Source organism: Hyaena hyaena, unplaced genomic scaffold (assembly GCF_003009895.1).
Source record: "Hyaena hyaena isolate Hyena2069 unplaced genomic scaffold, ASM300989v1 scaffold_150, whole genome shotgun sequence".
NCBI classification, from domain to species: Eukaryota; Metazoa; Chordata; class Mammalia; order Carnivora; family Hyaenidae; genus Hyaena; species Hyaena hyaena.
Window position 1 is genome coordinate 997,235 of NW_024080782.1, and position 16,937 is coordinate 1,014,171.

The 16,937-nt window shown below is 46.9% G+C and overlaps 1 protein-coding gene across 3 annotated transcripts in view; it reads right to left on the reverse strand.

Annotated features, from left to right (window-relative positions):
• Positions 1–16,937, reverse strand: part of FHOD3 (formin homology 2 domain containing 3) — a 467,989-nt gene that overhangs the window by 2,642 nt on the left and 448,410 nt on the right. For all 3 annotated transcript variants that reach the window (XM_039238974.1, XM_039238973.1, XM_039238972.1), the window contains 2 exons: positions 15,256–15,430; positions 7,764–7,925 (listed from right to left, as the gene is read on the reverse strand). In XM_039238974.1, the coding sequence (XP_039094905.1) occupies positions 7,764–7,925; positions 15,256–15,430 (337 nt within the window). The remainder of the gene's footprint in view (positions 1–7,763; positions 7,926–15,255; positions 15,431–16,937) is intronic.

Consider the following 16,937-nt stretch of genomic DNA (forward strand, 5'->3'; position numbering starts at 1 on the left):
AGTCCTATAGCTGCGGTGTGCGGTTCAGTTCATGTAAATACTTGAATAAGGACCTTGGCACCTTATAGGGCGTGCAGTAACCTCCTAACTGATATGGGCATTGGACAAGCCTGAGACCAGCTCAGAGAACAGAAGAAAGCTGACTAGAACAAAGGCTACCTTGGCCTCACTGCCTGACTGCACACAAGGTGCGCCCTGGGCCTGGTAGCCAACTCTCAGTTTTGATGGGCCAGGCCCCTTGGGACCCCCCTGTGCCCCTTCTGCCTGGTCTCAGGTGTTCTCTGCTGTGGGGAAAAGCCACAGCCGTTGACTAGGTGTCTTTTCTTGTCAGATGTGTCCCTACAAAGGTATTCATAGAAAAACCTGTCCCACTACTGGAATCCTACTTTCCGTGGGACTTCATGACAACTTAGATAAATTCCCTCATAATAAATATAGTAAACATATTAACACCTAAAAGACCTTAAGAATCTGACTCCTTCCTCTGTTAAAAAGTCAAAGTTAACTCACATTACCATCTGAAAAGAGGTTTGAAATGAAGATAATCAGGTGAAATCAGCTTTGTGCTCCAATTCCAATTACGCATAGAAAGGACCTCTTCAGGTATCCATCCATCCGTCCTTCTGTTCATCTGTCCTTCCTCCCTCCCTCCCTCCTTCCTTCCCGCAAATGTTATTTGAGCCTCTACCCTGAGCCAAGTACCGCAGTCATGGAGGCAGGGGGCTGACAGGGGCATAGTATGAGGTTAAATGCTCAGGGCAGCAGACCCTGTCTGGATAGGGTGTTGACTCTCAGAAAGTTTCTGGAAGGCAAAAAAGGACTGCGGACAGAAGAAAATGAGGGGGCCAGCAAAGGCACTGGCAGATTACGGAACCTGTACAATAGAAACAAGTCTTCTAGCAAATAGGGGATCTCTCAAGTGCTGGGGTGGGGGCAGGCTGACGAATGTCTGATAGGATCACGTCTGGGCCCCTCTCCGCACACACACCCCCAGCCCCGCTTCCCGCTTGAACGCTCTGGCTGCAGTGCAACTGCTCCCCAGCCTGTCAAATGTGACTGCCTCACCTCCCCGCAGCCGCTTAACAGAGAACAGACCGTGGAAATGTTTATCCCTGTCTGCCTGGCAGCTCTTCCATAGATGGCAGGGGTCACTTCGCTGGCACCAGCAGCCACTCTTTGCCCCAGGCACTTGTGACAGCTCTCACGATGCAGCAGTGACAGCAGCGGGATCAGACACGGGAGTACCTCCGCTGTCAACATGCAGTGCAGGGGTGTCTGGGGACCCAGGGAAAAACCATAAGCTCTTTTTCTCTTCTCACCCCCAGAACTGAAAGGGATTTTAATTCTACAAAGGGCTCTCAGGTGATTCTTTTCAAAAACAAGTTGAATCTGAGAATAACAGTGATGCAGCCTGTATCTACTGAGGGGTAACATGGATTATTCCATCTATGGAACCTACGGGAAGTGTCCGGTTATTATTTTTCCAGCAAGTGAGCAGACGGCAAAGAGAGGTCAAGTCCTTGGCCCAGGAGCACACAGGAAGTGGTACAGAAGGATTTGAGCCGCGGACACTGGAGACGTACCCCACCCTGGATGCAGCGCCATCCTGCCAAAGCCAGCAGGACACACTCTGAACTTTTCATATCTTATGGGACATGCACCGAGTTTTCCTTCCATATGACAGAAATCCGTTTGTATTCATTCACCTTTAGATCACCGACAGATAGGTTTTTCTGTCTTTTGTATGTCATGCCAATTTGGAAGTAAGTTAGCTTTGTTATAACCCCCAGGTTTCTAAAGATTTTCTACCAAAGTATACTGAGAACAGAGTGTTTAGGACTATAGGGACTAATATCAGAACTTCAAGAGGTCTTACATGTATGTATCTTGTGGTTGGAAGTAACTAGCCTACTGCTATGTATTTACTCCTTGTTCCCTAAGTGACCCGTCTGCTGAATGGAGCCAAAATGGCGGGTTCAGTCATGCCTCTTTGGACTTCAATACAGGCAACTGTTTTAAGCTCTGTTGTGTTAAGAACAGTGGATTGTTTTGTTTTGTCAATGTCTATTATTTAACCATCTGAGTTCTTTTTCTTGTTTCCATCCTCCATCTTTTTTTTTTTCCCACATAAAACTGTCCATCAGAATCAGAGGTCTCCCAAATTGACAGGAATTCTAAGGAATAACTGACGAGTACTTTTAAAAAGTGTGAAGGTCCTAGAATGTCCCCCACACATCGGAGGGGACATGATGTCTCAATGTAATGGGACAGCCTAGGTAAGGCTGTGGAACAGAAAGAGAACATTATTGGAAATATTGGTGAAATCCACCAATGTCAATTTCTTAGTTCAAATAAATTGTCCTAGGGTGTCCAAGGTGTCAGTTAACATTAGGGAAAGCTGGGTGAAAGATGGAAGCAACTGTACTCTTTTCGGCAACTTTTCTTTTTCTAAAATTCTTTCTAAATAAATAAGTAAATAAACAAACAAACCCAGAACAACAATAACAAAAATTAAAAGTCCCCAAACCTGATTGATTTAAACTGAACTTTAGACTCAGCCCAGATGCACTGAACATGAGTCTCAGTGAGGGGCCCATACGTTGCATTTTAATCTTTCCCAGAAGATTCCAAAGGCCAGCAGGTTTGCAGGCCTGATTTAATTCACTGCCGCCTAACTGAGAAACAGGGAGAGGCAGGCCCTCAGGAAGTGATGGCATTTGTGACAACAGAGTTGAAGTCTCTACGTTCTACTTAACGCAGAAGTAAGTTCACCCGTGAGGAGATGGCTCTTGGAAATACTTATGGCAGCAGGTGCTTTCTGTAGCCACTGGTCTGGACATGGTCTTGGCCCTATAGACCTACCTCTGCCTAGTCCATGGCTACATTTTCATCTAGTACCCCCCAGTAAACTTTGTCGCTCCTAGACAGGCCCCAACCAGAAAGCATTCAGTTCAGATGTAAGAGAAGACCTGCCTCCCATGAGGTATGCTATGGGTGAGGGATGGAGTCAGAAAACAAGTTTTCTCCATTGTTTGTGGGAGAGCCGGCATGAACTTGGGGAATTCTGCAGACAAGAAGGAAGGGGCTTCAAGATTCACAGACTTTGGGGCTCTCAGCATTATTTCTTAGGCAGGACAATGCCCCCCCACCCCTTCCCAGATGAGGACCAGCACAGCGGCTCTCCATCAGAGATGTGCCAGGCAAGTACCATGGTGACAACCCAGCCTTCGGTTCCCAGGTACAAACCCATTAAATGGAGCCCCTGGGGGTAAATAGGGAGGTGATGGTGGGTCTGGTCTAATCCTGGCTGGCCAAGTGAGGTGGGCAGTGGTGGATGGGGAGTGATATGGCTGATGGGAGTGGAGCGACGGCTGGATAGGTGTGGTTTCTGTGCACGGGCTCTCCTGTGACTTCAGCACAGCAGCCCAGGCACCTGCAGGCAGCTTCATATTCCCAGCTGGCTGGGGTCCCTTGGCAGCAGTGTGACAGAGCTGGGGAGGGCAGCGGTGGGAACCTGTCACGGGCACCTCACTTAATGCTCAGGACATCCTGCGAGGTAGCACCACCGGCTTCGGTGGATAGCAGCAGACCGAGGCTCAGTGAGGCCAGGTAATTTAGGAGGCACCCCATCGCCTTCTCTGTTGTATGAATGTGTACATTCCAAACATGGAACCTGATTCTATTTGAACTGGGCAGCGAAGGCAAAGACATACAGTGACTTCTTGTGGGGAAGGTGCTTGGCATTTTCCAAAGTCCCTTTACAGGAACCCTCTGCTCTGCTCTCAGAACAGCTCTTGGAGGCAAGAAAAACAGATTCCCGGATTCCTCTTTTCATTGATTCTCCCTCCTCTTGAACCTCCACTCTGAGCCAAATGGATGCCTGGCACCCTGCCTTGGGGGAAGACACAAGAGCCAGACTCTTCTCTCCCAGTGTGCTAGTTCCCAGTTTGGGAGGGTGATTTGTCTGAATGTGAAAAGGCCGGAGAGCCAATGCAACAAAACATTTCCAAACTCTTCCTGTACCTGCCTGTTTGACCTGAAGCTTCTGTCTGAGCTTGCTGCAGCAGAGTCCTGACCTCTGGCCTGGCCCACGGCCTTGGTCCTCTCTTGGACTTCCTCTCTTTATCTTCCTGTCCTGCGTCCTGGGATCATGGGTGGGCACCCTCAGTTATCTTTAGAGGAAGACCCGTTCATTTGTAATGAGCTCTAAGAATAATAGGGCACTGAGTAAATAGGAATGAGGCTGTTGTGGAAAAGACAAAAGTTTGAGAAATTTTTATCCTTTCCACTAACGTCTTATTTTACTGTATCGCAAAAGCATTAGTTCTAAAGCCTCTGTTATATTGCCATTGTTAGCTTGCCCTCTAAAAGAATATAAAATTGATTCATAGTCAGTGAGAAAAAACTAAACAAAATGCAGGGAAATTGTTCTTAATGGGACTTCAATGGGAGAATTCTTGGATACTTTCAAGTGCCACTTTGAAGACCTAGAGACAACTGAACTAAGCTGAGTACTGATCAGATCCAGGGCTGAATCCATTATTTTGTGAGGCAGGTCTCTCGCTTTCCCTAAAACAGAATTCAATAATTTTTCAGGTTTGATCATTTTCTTCCTCCAAGAAATTCTATTTAGCAAATAGTGTGAGTACATCTCTCAAAATTCTATAAAAGAAGCAAGATTTTAGTTACAGTAAATCAACATGAGATATGTTACATGCTCTTTAAGACAAATGTCAAAGCTTTAAGACACAATGAGGAGGCAGTCACAGTTGGGGGCATGGGGGTCAGAACAAATCAAAGTTCTGTGCTCCTTTCCCAGCAGTCCTTGGAACTGGACTTCTGGCTCTTTCTACTGAGAAACTATTCTTCTAAGGGTGACCAGCCTTAAGATCTTAAGCTAAGAAATGGGTCAGTTATTTGTGAATCATATCAAAGTAATCACATCTTTATAGAAATACAGCCCTGTGCCTAGACTCATGGTCGTGTCACTGGTAGAGTCCAGACCCCCACCTTAAAAGGAAACTAACTCAACAGGAAAACGATACCCAGACCCAGCCTCTTTCAACGAGGACAAGACCCAGCTTCCCTGGGAAAAGAAAACAGACTGTGAGTCCCTAACCCCTGTTCTGTTCTGTGATAGTCTGGGATAGTGGCTATATGCAGACAGCCAGCCAGGCAGAAACTTCTTTTCCAAGAGAAAAGAACATGGGGAGCAGCGCCCCCTCCTTACCATGCACCAGGGCCCACCCTACAGAACCATACTGGTAAGGAAATTGCAAATGCCATTCAGCTTCAGGATTTTCTAGGGAAAGCCAACATCAAGGAGGCCTAAGAGAACAAATAGCCCTGGGACAAAATAGATGCCCCAATATGATGAAATGAGAAACCAAAGTAAGAAAAAAAACCAAGAATCTCGCAGAATGTTCTCCCTCGGTCTGATCCACCAGCCAATCGGAAAACCTAGGCCAGAATCTGGGGCAGCACATGAAGTGCACTGGATCAATCATATCACAGGCTAGAAATCAACTGGAAAATCAAAACAGTTTACTTAAAGAGACCTGGATTGTCACAGGCTGGAAATGCAGCACGGAGCCACAGGAACCTGCGAATCGATTACGATGCCCTCACCGTGCCCCAACTGGCTGCATATTTCAAGCCTTAGCAGGACTTTTGGCGTGTGCAGTCCGAGTCACCAGCATCCAACACGAAAGCAGACATTTAATTATCTTGGAGGATCCTCAAGCAGCTTGCAGGTCATAAATTTCTAGGTTATGGGGTGGATTCTGTTTGGTTTCCTATAATAGCTGGACTATTATAGCCATTAGTCAAATGAGTGATAGCACAAATACGCTGGTTATTCATTACCCACTTGCCTCATCACCACCATTAAACAATCAAATCAGATACAGCGCTGTTTGAGAGGGAGGCCCACACGACGAAACTTCACATCGATTTTGCAAACTAGGTTTTTTCTTATTCCTTTAACCTCTTGCAAGAAAGCTGGAGTTTGTCATCCCTCTTAAATAGAAATCACAATAGGGGCGCCTGGGTGGCTTAGTCGGTTAAGCGTCCGACTTTCGCTTAGGTCATGATCTCGCGGTTCGTGGGTTCGAGCCCCGCGTCGGGCTCTGTGCTGACTGCCAGCCCAGAGCCTGGAGCCTGTTTCAGAGTCTGTGACTCCCTCTCTCTCCGACCCTCCCCTGCTCATGCTGTCTCTCTCTCTCTCCTAGAAATAAATAAAAAACATTTAAAAAAAAAATAGAAATCACAATAACTTTCCCCCATCTTAAATTTCTGTTGATGGTGCCATTGCTAATAAGTTAAACCCGCTGCAGACAAACACTTACATACATGCAGTCTTGTATTTGTTGTAGTAACTGCATTGCAGAATAAAACGTGTTTGGCTACATAAAAAGAGTATACGGCTGTTTTGCATAAGATTGGAATGAAAACGGTACCACAGGAAATGAATTGATGTCGGCCACGAAAACAGGCAAAATATCTCTCCGGCCAGATTGAAGAGGAAAATTAATTATGACTGTGTTATTTTTCCCAGTGCATTATGCGTCTCTCTAAGAATCTGGGTGTCTCTAGGCCAGAGGGCAGGGCCTATGCTCTTTGCCAATACAGACATATAACCAGGTGGGGAAGCAGGGACCCTGGGCCTCTGGGGACTGGCCGGGCCACCGGGTCATGTGACATCCCTTTCTGAGGTCTTGCGCCCAACGAGGCTCACCTCTGTGAGGGCGCCCCCTTGCCTGGCATCCGTTCTCCAGCCCTCTCCCTTGGACTCTGCAGCTCAAACCCCACTCACCTCCCATGTGAATCTCAAAGGTGGCTTCAAACACTGAATTCTTACTGAACTCGGCCTACCTGGAGTCACTCTCCTTTCACTTTTTGGAGCCAGTACAGGCAGACAGAACCAGGCTTCCTTTCTTGTGAGGGTCATAACTCCCTGGCCTAGTCACCATCCCTTATTCCTGGAGGTCTCCTGAGTGACCCAGCATCCGGCCCAATCTTGGGGGCTGAGCTCTCTCCTAAAACACGCAAGGGTCATAGCTAATGCACACACATGTCCAAGAATGCAGAGGAACTGTGTTTCTCTACAGGAGCAGCCCCTTTGAGAGCCAGCAAGGTGCCTGCGGAGGCAGCCCCACCCCCTTCATTCTGTGGCCAGGAGTAGGCAGTGGGTTCGGATTAAGGGGGAAATCAGTCCCTTTGATTTAGCATGAAAAGAAACAAAAACAAACTGGTCAGCCTAGGTTAACATTAAGTATTTAAAACACCCTAAACACCATATAGCCATTGTTTTTCACCTTTGACATGTTTGGGAGTAGGAGTGAATCCCCAGAGGAAGCCATTTTCAGCAAGAAAGTGGCCCCTGATGCAGAAATATGGCCTCAGCAGAGCATCCGGGGCACAACATGGCAATGGCCCCCCCATGCCCACCTCTGCACACCAGAGACAGTTCAGGGTCTTTTGGACACTCCTGGGGACAAATTGAGAATTGAGAGAGGCTTGCCCAGAAGTGGCAAATACGCTGGACCAGTGTGGCTGCAGGCCTCCCCTCCCCCGCCCCCCTCCACAACAGCAACGTTTACTGTCCAAGAGGAAACCTTCTGTTGATGACAAGTTTGGGTAGACCCTCCAGGCATCGCCCAACAACTGGCTGGAGCCAGCCTACAGCGACAACCCTTCCCAGGGCATACAGGAGGGCAGGTCCCTGCAGGGCAAGTCCTTCACCCCAGCTCCAAGGCACTTACGAGATTTCCGGTTGGCCCGGGAGCGCTTCCTCTCCCGAGGCACCACTCGCTGACTGGGCACCTGGGTGGCCGACTTGACGATGCGATCCATGATCTCATCAGCTGCGTCATCTGTGACATTAGGGGAGTCATCGGTTCCCAGAGTCCATGAACTAGCAGATCCTAAAGAATTACACAGCCGCAGAGTGAGATGTACTCAGAGAGAAGGAACACACTAGAGAAAATGCCAACACTGCTCTTCCAGGCATGGAGCTCTGTCAGCAATGGATCACAGCAGCAGGTCCCGGGCACTCGCCAGCCCCCCACCACGGGGGCATCTCTGTGACCTGTGACTGCTACCCCCCTCAGGCACTGAACTCCCCCTCAGAGCACTGGGAGCACTTACCTGATACTATCCTGTAGCAGCTCCTGAAGACCTACCCGACAGGCCCCGAGATGGTGGGAGAGCAGATACCACACCCCAGAGTGCATCACAGATGCTCAGTGATGTACGTCCAGTAATGTCTAAAGATATGTGTTAACTCAGCTCTCTATCCATGGCTGTATGAGTCCAGTAAATGTCAACTACTCCTAACTTCTCTTCTAGTTAAACAGAAATCAATGGATTTTGTGGCAGTCTATCTTTAGATTACTTAACCTTTAAAAATTATAACAAGATAGGGGCGCCTCAGTCAGTTAAGCATCCGACATTAGCTCAGGTCATGATCTTGACGTCCGTGAGTTTGAGCCCTGCATCGGGCTCTGTCCTGACAGCTCAGAGCCTGGAGCCTGTTCCAGATTCTGTGTCTCCCTCTCTCTCTGCCAGTTCCCTGCTTGCACTCTGTCTCTCAAAAATAAACAAACATAAAAAAAAAAATCATAACAGGATAACCTTCTTCAACTAACAAAGGTGTGTTGCTGACACAAATTTTACCCTGCTCCTTGACCAGGAAAACACATTTATAAACAACTATATATTAAACCAGAGCAGGTCTAAGTCTGGCATAAAAGCATCTGCCTATAGACGAGCAAGAAGAAAGCGTCATGCAAACAGGCATTCCCCAGTGATGTTTGACAGAGAGAAATGAATGCTATTTTAGCATAGCAAGAACTATGCCTTTGCGATAGATCAGCTTCCTTGTAAATCTCTTCTCTAAGATGGGAAATGTGCTTCTGTAAGAAGAAAGATGCACAATGTGCTCAAAATTGTGAGTTTCCTCCACATACACCGCCCTTTGTAATAAACACACAACTTCAAAAGCCTGTAGGTGGGCGTTCTCAGACTCAATGCCTACAGGACACCATTCAGAGCCTAAGGTCCAGCTGAAGCTGAATAGTCGTCAGCGTTTCTTAAACCACAGGCAAAAAAAAAAAAAAAAAAATGTTAGCAAACATAGATCTTAAATTCTTGAGTTCTATTCCCATACTACTTTTTAAAAACTTTGGGCGTTTGGATTCTGAATGCAATAGCTGAGAATAGCTGGTCACAGTTGAATAGACTGGGAGTTTTGTGGAAATGTTTGTGGGTAAAATTTTACAGTAAATACGTAATATGCTATCATTTGGTTATAGTTTCTGCCAGTAAAATGCATATCGCTGAAGCGCGTGCATAAATAATTCACACTTTGCAAAAGGAGTCGGAATCCCGGGGCCACACCACCAGCACGTATCGGAGACCTATGGCTACACAGGCCCATATGTTTTCCGGTGACAGTGTTTGCGTTGTCACTGGTGTGATTTCAAACATTTGTTTCACGAATGGGAGCGCAGCCACAGCACTGGCACGTACGAAAACAGTAAATTGTACTTTCTCTGCTTATGCCCAAAGGCACTTGATCCACTTGCTCCCATCAGACTAGATTTTTTTCAACATCATAAGATCCTTTAAAAATAGGTTGCCCTCTGGAGGAGGGCACTTGTGGGGATGAGCACTGGGTGTTATATGGAAACCAACTTGACAATAAACTATTTCTAAAATAAATAAATAAATAAAATGAACCTGAAAAATAAATAAATAAATAAAAATAGTTTGCCCTCAGAAAAGAACTTTGGAAATTGCTGAATTTTTCTGCATTCTCAGGATGGCCCAGGTGGTCTAACTCGAGGCAGGACTCCCGCGGACACAGCTGTCACACTGGGACCCTTCAGAGCTTCCAAACGGCGGTCCTCCTCAGAGCAGATGGAGCCGTCAATGGTGCAACTGTGTTCTGCCCAGCCAGCTCCTGTTTTCCCTCTTCCCTACTGATTCCTAATTCTGTGTTTCATTTTAAAATGCCAAACTACCCTTCCCCAAACACACAAATTTCAATCAACTGCATTTGCTCATAATACATTCCTGGAGGACTGGGCCAAAAAAAAATGAAGGTGTCATCTGATCTTCCTACTGGGAATTACCTATGCTTCCCATCTTCTACATCCCCAGAGAGCTGCTTTCACTGTAATGTGTCAGGAGATGTTTCGAAGGAACATGGTGCCATATGTTCAGGAGTGCCAGACTCAGTTTTGTGATGATGTCATTCTTTCATGACCTCAGTCCTGGTCCTGTTTTTTAGCCCCCCNTTTTTTTTCCCCCCCCCCCCCCCCCCCCCGCCTCCTTGGTTACTTTCCTTCCTGATAGCTGTTTATATACATTTTTCCTGGTCATGACAGGTTGGTTGTGTGTGCGTGGTTTTTTTCTCCTGGAACCCTTGCGCCCACACATAGAGAGCCATCAGGGAAACACTGCCCATACCTCTTACAGACCCAAAGGGCCACTGGCTCACCACAGTCTCCCAAGAGTTAATGAGATATTTATATACTAAGATGAAGTAGATGGAATGAAGTATTATAGACTATGATAGCACCAAATCACTTTGATTTGATTTTTAAAAATATGTGAATAATTTAGACTTGCTGGATCACAATGTTGTACACCTGAAACTAATGTCACATTGTGTATCAACTATACTTCAGGTAAAAGAGAAACAATGTAGACTGTAGTTTGAAAGAAAACCCTGTAATTTATTTTTTCCTTTAAGAATCTAACCTAAAGAAATAGTCTAAAAGAGAAATAATTGCATCAAAATAGAGATTACATTTTAGTGTAATACAAGATTGCCTTCGTTTCTGAAAGAACTTCCCCGGATATAGACTTCTAGGTTTAAAGCTTTTCTTTTTGGCAGTTTGAAGATGTCATTCCACTTTCTTCTAACTTCCATAGCTTCTGTTAACAGTGAGCCATCATCCTGACTGTCGTACTTTAGAAGGTAATCTATCTTTTCCCTCTGGCTTTTTAAAAGATTTTATCTTGGTGGGTTGTTTGTTTGTTTTTTTTTTTTTCTGTCTGCCTACATTATACGAGATACAGTTTCCTTTTATTTATTCTCCTTGGGTTTGCTACGTTTCTTAAATATAGGGGCTGCTATCTATCATCAGCACTGGGAAATTCTCAGCCTTTACCTCTTCAATTATTGCTTCTTATCCATCTTCTTCTGCTACTCCAATTATACAGAGGTTAGACCATTTGACGGTGTGCCTCATTCCTTTTACACTTTGTTCTGTTCTTTCCATTTTCTCCTACACTTCACTTTGTACATTTTCTAACAACTCGTCTTTGAAGTCATTAATCCTTTCTTTTGCTGGGATGAGTCTGCTGTTAAACCCAATCAATGAGCTCCTATTTCAGACATTTCTTTTGCAGTTCTTGAATGTGCATTTATTTTTAAAAATAAATTCCAATTTCCTGCTGAAACTATCCACCTTGTAGTCAATTTGTCTAGAATTTCCTTTGTGTTAACATTTGTAACGGTTCAACTACGGCTGCAAATTTCAACATCTGGATCACCTGTGGATCTGCTGCTTGTGTCTCCTTTTCCTTGTCGGGCACATTTTCTTATTCTCTTGGCTTGTAATTGGGATTGTGCACTGGACTTTGTGTACAGAAGGATGCAGAGACCAGAATCGGTGTCATTTCCCCCAGCCTTCACTCTTCTCTGTTAAGCAGACATGGTGACGTACTGAATGGCGTTGGGACCAGACTCTAGTTTTAATGAAGAATCAGTCCACCTCTGTGTTTAAACACCTGTATGTATTTGCTGAAGGTGCTTACTCAAGCTTTTTTTGTTTGTTTCCTCAGACCTTGAAGCCTACAGGAGATTTCCTCCAGCCTTTCTGACCCAACCTCCCCTTCCTCATGCTGCCCCAGCACTTAGCAAATGTCTCATGGAGAAAACAGCCTTGGAGTTTGGAGACCCTCTACTTCCCATCTCGTATGCTGACTCACATGGCTATTAGACATTCTGCTGACTTCTCTCTACAATGAGTCTCCCTGCCCAAGATAGGCCCACATCTCGGGTCTATGCCCAGATTTGGCAAATGGTCCTGGAGAGGCACTCTCAGCTCATCTACAATTCTAGTTTGTCCAGTCCTCTTTCCCTTCACAGTTTGCTGAGATCTTTTGAGAGAAAGCTTTTGCCATTATATTAAAACAAATTTTCTAGTTGTTTCAGCAGGAGTGGTGTCCTGCCACTCGGTACTATGTGCCATCTGGAAGCAGAAGTCCCTGAATGTGCAGAGAAACTGACAGCCTACCTTTCTCATCTCTTTCTCTTTTAAAATTAGCACTGTCTGTTATGTTCCATTAGACAAACTAGGCTCCATCTCCGCAGATGGCTTCCATCGGCTACCCTTGCACCCACCAAGGTCTAAGGCTCAAGACCCCTGATGTCTGCGGTCAACTCCATGCAGGCTTTAATGTTCCCCTTCCTGGTGGCCATTGTAGGCCAGGACACAAAATGTACAAGAGCTGCTGGTCCCAGAGAGTCTAGACTCATCCATGGGATGTGATGTCTTAGCCCTTTTTGAGTATCACGGGTATAAATGATTCCCTTCCACATACCCCACCACACTGCAAAGCTGTTTTATTTATTCTTCTCCTTGTTCCATGCTTCATAAAAGCAGCACTGAGAATGTCAGTCTCTACTGCTATGCATTTAATGATACTACTTTCTTGACCATCTCACATTCAACACTTTTTTCTCTCTTCTTAGATTCTTTCTTGTTTATACATTCTTTCTCCATGTCACTACTTGGCTTTTCTGAAAAATCGAGGGTCTTTTATAGATGTCATTGGCTAAGAAAAAGACACCTCTCCTTAGAAAATCAGACAATCAGAACATACCCAAGAGAGTAGTCAGGGCTGTGGTTCTTCACAGCTGGTTCTCTCTGTTGCTGGTCACCATAAGGCAGCCCTTTCATTGCTACAGCAGAATATTCATTTATTTTCTCCTAATTCCACATCCAAGACTACCTAAGAAGTCAGGGGGGTTGGAAAAGCCAAATCCCAGAGGGCCCAATCTTTGATTCTTTGATGAATAATATATGAAGTATGTGAAGTATAGTGGGGGAATCAAGGTTGTAGAAGATATGACTTTTCTACTTTGCTGTCTGTGTCTCAGGATAACACTGGGGCAAGGGTGGAGGGAGGCAGCCCTTTTTCTGGCATATTCTTAGCTGCATATCAAAGTAAAAACCCCACGAAAAGGGTAAAGACCAAAGTCCAGCATGAAGAAACAGACAAAGGAGCTAGAGTGATACTGAACTCACATGAAGTAAGAAACACATGTGGTAATTTCGTAACAAGCCTGAGTGCAGCTCCACTAGGGAGTCCCACACACGCCTTAGGGACCTGGAGCCCTGCCTGGAAGCCCTGTCAAGCCTCCTCTTTGGAAGGCAGCTTGTGGTCCTTGGGTTGACAAGAAGCTCCAAGAAACCATACGCAACGTGTGACCCACTTTCTTCTAAAGAAAACTGGAAACTGCATGTATTTTGTCTTTTATGTCAAAGTTCTTGTTACTATCATTATTTTTTATATATATTTAACAGAGTTGACAATAGCAAAATTCCAAAAATACTGCTCAGTCAACAAAGCCATTAAAAGTCACTGAAGGGCCTTCTCAGGGCCTCCTCCAGCTCACAACTTCACGTTCTAGCTGCCATCTGTCATCTCGTGAGTCCCAATGTTCTCCAGAGCGTGGGAGGACGCCTGATGGGCACTGCATGCACTCATTTCTTTACCGAGTTTCTGTGATGTGGCAGCCAACCCACAGCCCAGTTTCCGTGGCCTGTTCTATTTCTTACCCAGTATGATTACTACTGGTACTGCTGTCACATGCCAGGGCACCCCAGCTTGGACAATAATGATATGCTTTCAGCTAGTCGTTCGCAGTATATGTGCTAAGCAAACACCAAGAGGAGAAAGCCTGTCCTCCAGGAGCCCATTCTCTTTAGGGATAAAGTGTGTCGTCTTTAGGCAGCCTGACCTGGGGGCTCTGGAGCACGTGGGAGGAAGGTGTGGCCCAGTGAGCTGGGGAGGAGGACAGAGGAGGTGGATTCTGGAGGTGAAGAGGGGCAGGACCGGCAGAGGAAAAGGGGACGGCATGAACAGCAGAGGGGGGCTTGGGGAGACACGGGTGCTGAGAAGGGTGGTGTCAAGTGCGCAGACAGGCTGCCGGACCACGCAGGGCCTGAAGCGACAGCATGATATGCGTGGTCCACGTCTTGCAGGCAGGGAGGAAAGTGAGGAGGGGCTCGGGTGGTTATCTATCAGACTAGATCAGGGAACACCAGTAAACGTTCTCAGATGAAAAATGCACTTTAGTTCGTAATTAAAATAAAATATCCCTTCCAAGTTATGAAACAAATCTGGAAACTCTTATCTGTCTTTATCATCTTCAGTTTTCATTTCTTCATTGCCTCTAAAGATTTGAAAAGGCAAAAAGGGATAGTGCTTTATTTATTTAAAAAAAATTTTTTTAATGTTTTATTTCTGAGAGACAGAGACAGCATGAGCAGGGGAGGGTCAGAGAGAGAGGGAGACACAGAATCTGAAGCAGGCTCCAGGCTCTGAGCTAGCTGTCAGCACAGGGCCCGAAGCAGGGCTCGAACCCAGGAGCCCTGAGATCATGACCTGAGCCGAAGGCGGATGCCCAACCGACTGAGCCACCCAGGCACCCCCAAACGGCATAGTGCTTTAATCCAGGGGCCAGCACACTTTTTCTACGTGGGCCAGCTTACGAAAACCTTAGGCTCTATGGTCCTCACAGTCTCTCCTACCAGCACTGAGCTGGGCCACTGCCGTATTCAGGCACCACAGACAACACACAAAGGGGTACACTTGGCTGTGTTCTAGTGCAAACCTCATTTACAAAATATGCCTCTGGCCCAATTTGGCCGGAGGCCGTAGCTCACTGCCCCTGCTTCAACCCCTAAGGATTCATTCCTAATCACAGTCCCCACGTGTGAATTCAGCCACACTTCTGGGAGGTGTGCTTGGTTTCTGGGATGAAGTACCGCAGTGGGTCACCAAGGTGGGCGGAAGGAAGGGTGCGCGTCAGCGCAGAGGCCCCGGGGAGTCGGAGGCCCTGGGCAGAGCCGCTCTGGGTGCGGCCATCCGTGCCTTCATGCTGGGCCCCGGGTCCCCGCGGTGGTCATGTGGGGAAGTCCCCCCTCGGCCGCCCCCGGGCCCGGATGCTACCTCGGCTTGCTCGGCTGCGCGTGCGGACGCCCAGCACTGGGGTGGCATCCTCCACGGCGGGCGACGAGGTCTTCAGCACGGCCTTCATGTTCTCGTGCTCGGTGGCGTCCTCCGCGTAGCTCAGGCCCTGCGGCTGGCTCAGAGGCGCCGCAGAACTGCCGGAGAACTTGCCAGACTACAAGGCCAAAGGAGGCGTTAGGGTGCAAGGCAACTCCCCCAAAAGCCAACTCAAGCTTACAAAACGTTTAGTTGAGGAAAACCTATATCTTTGTGGTTTCCGTGCATTCTGCAGATACAGTCGTTAGGGCAGTCACTGAGGCTGTCAGTGAGCCAATGACACACATCCATGTATACTGGAAGTTCTCTGATCAAAAAGAAAAACCCTGGTCCCAGAAGGACCATGCCCATCCCTCCACTTTAGAGGCCGTCCCGGCTCACTGCGGATGATGCCCTCAGTGGCTGCTGCTAGGGACGACTGGCATCCACCCTGGAAAGAACTCAGAAAATAAATGTTTCCAACCCCAAAGCCCTGATATGAGAATTAAAATATGCCCAGTTAATCACATTACTGAGACGATTTTTTAAAAATTAGCACCAGACAGGGGCGCCTGGGTGGCTTAGTCGGTTAAGCGTCCGACTTTCGCTTAGGTCATGATCTCGCGGTTCGTGGGTTCGAGCCCCGCGTCGGGCTCTGTGCTGACTGCCAGCTCAGAGCCTGGAGCCTGTTTCAGTCTGTGACTCCCCCTCTCTCTGACCCTTCCCTGCTCATGCTGTCTCTCTCTCTCTCTCTCTCCTAGAAATAAATAAAAAAATAAAAAAAAATTAGCACCAGACAGCAGTTAAAATTTTCATATCTATCACTTACGATGGCTGAAAAAGTGGGATTTGGTCGCAGAATCTTTCCAGATCTAGTTCCATCTCCCTTTACAGAGAAGGAAACTGAAGCCCTCCAAGGTTCAATGACTTGCCAAAGGCCCCCAAGGGAATCAGTTGCAGAGCCCGACCAGAACATGACGTAGAAATTCATGCTGAAACTGAGTTTGGGAACGCTTGCTACTTCTGGCTGTGTCAGAAGTGTCGTTGTTTGAACATGCAGTGTATGTACGTGGTGAGACTGTCTGATGGTAGCTGAGCAAAGAATCAGGATTTCTGTGTTTTAGAAGAGGTATGCTAGAACGCTGGGCCTTATGTACACAAGGCCCAGCATCTGGGTGAGAAAGAGAAAGTCAGAGTAATGTTTGCAAAGGGCAGCTCTACAGATTCCTGGCTTCCTTTTTTCTTTTCTTTTTTTTTTTCTTAATATTTTATTTATTTCTAGGAGAGAGAGAGAGACACCGTGAGCAGGGGAGGGTCAGTGAGAGAGGGAGTCACAGACTCTGAAACAGGCTCCAGGCTCTGAGCTGGCAGTCAGCACAGAGCCCGACGCGGGGCTCGGACCCACGAACCGTGAGATCATGACCTAAGCGAAAGTCAGACGCTTAACCGACTAAGCCACCAGGGCGCCCCCTTTTTTTTTTTTTTTTTTTTCCTGGCTTCCTCTTTTCATCGAGCATCTCGGCCATGGCAACAGAGCCCAGGACACATCTGCCTGTGCCATCTGCACTGCTCCCTCCCCATCTCCTGGGGCCCATAGGCCTCACTTGGTCTCTGGTTCTGTCATCTGCACCCGACCCAGGATGAGG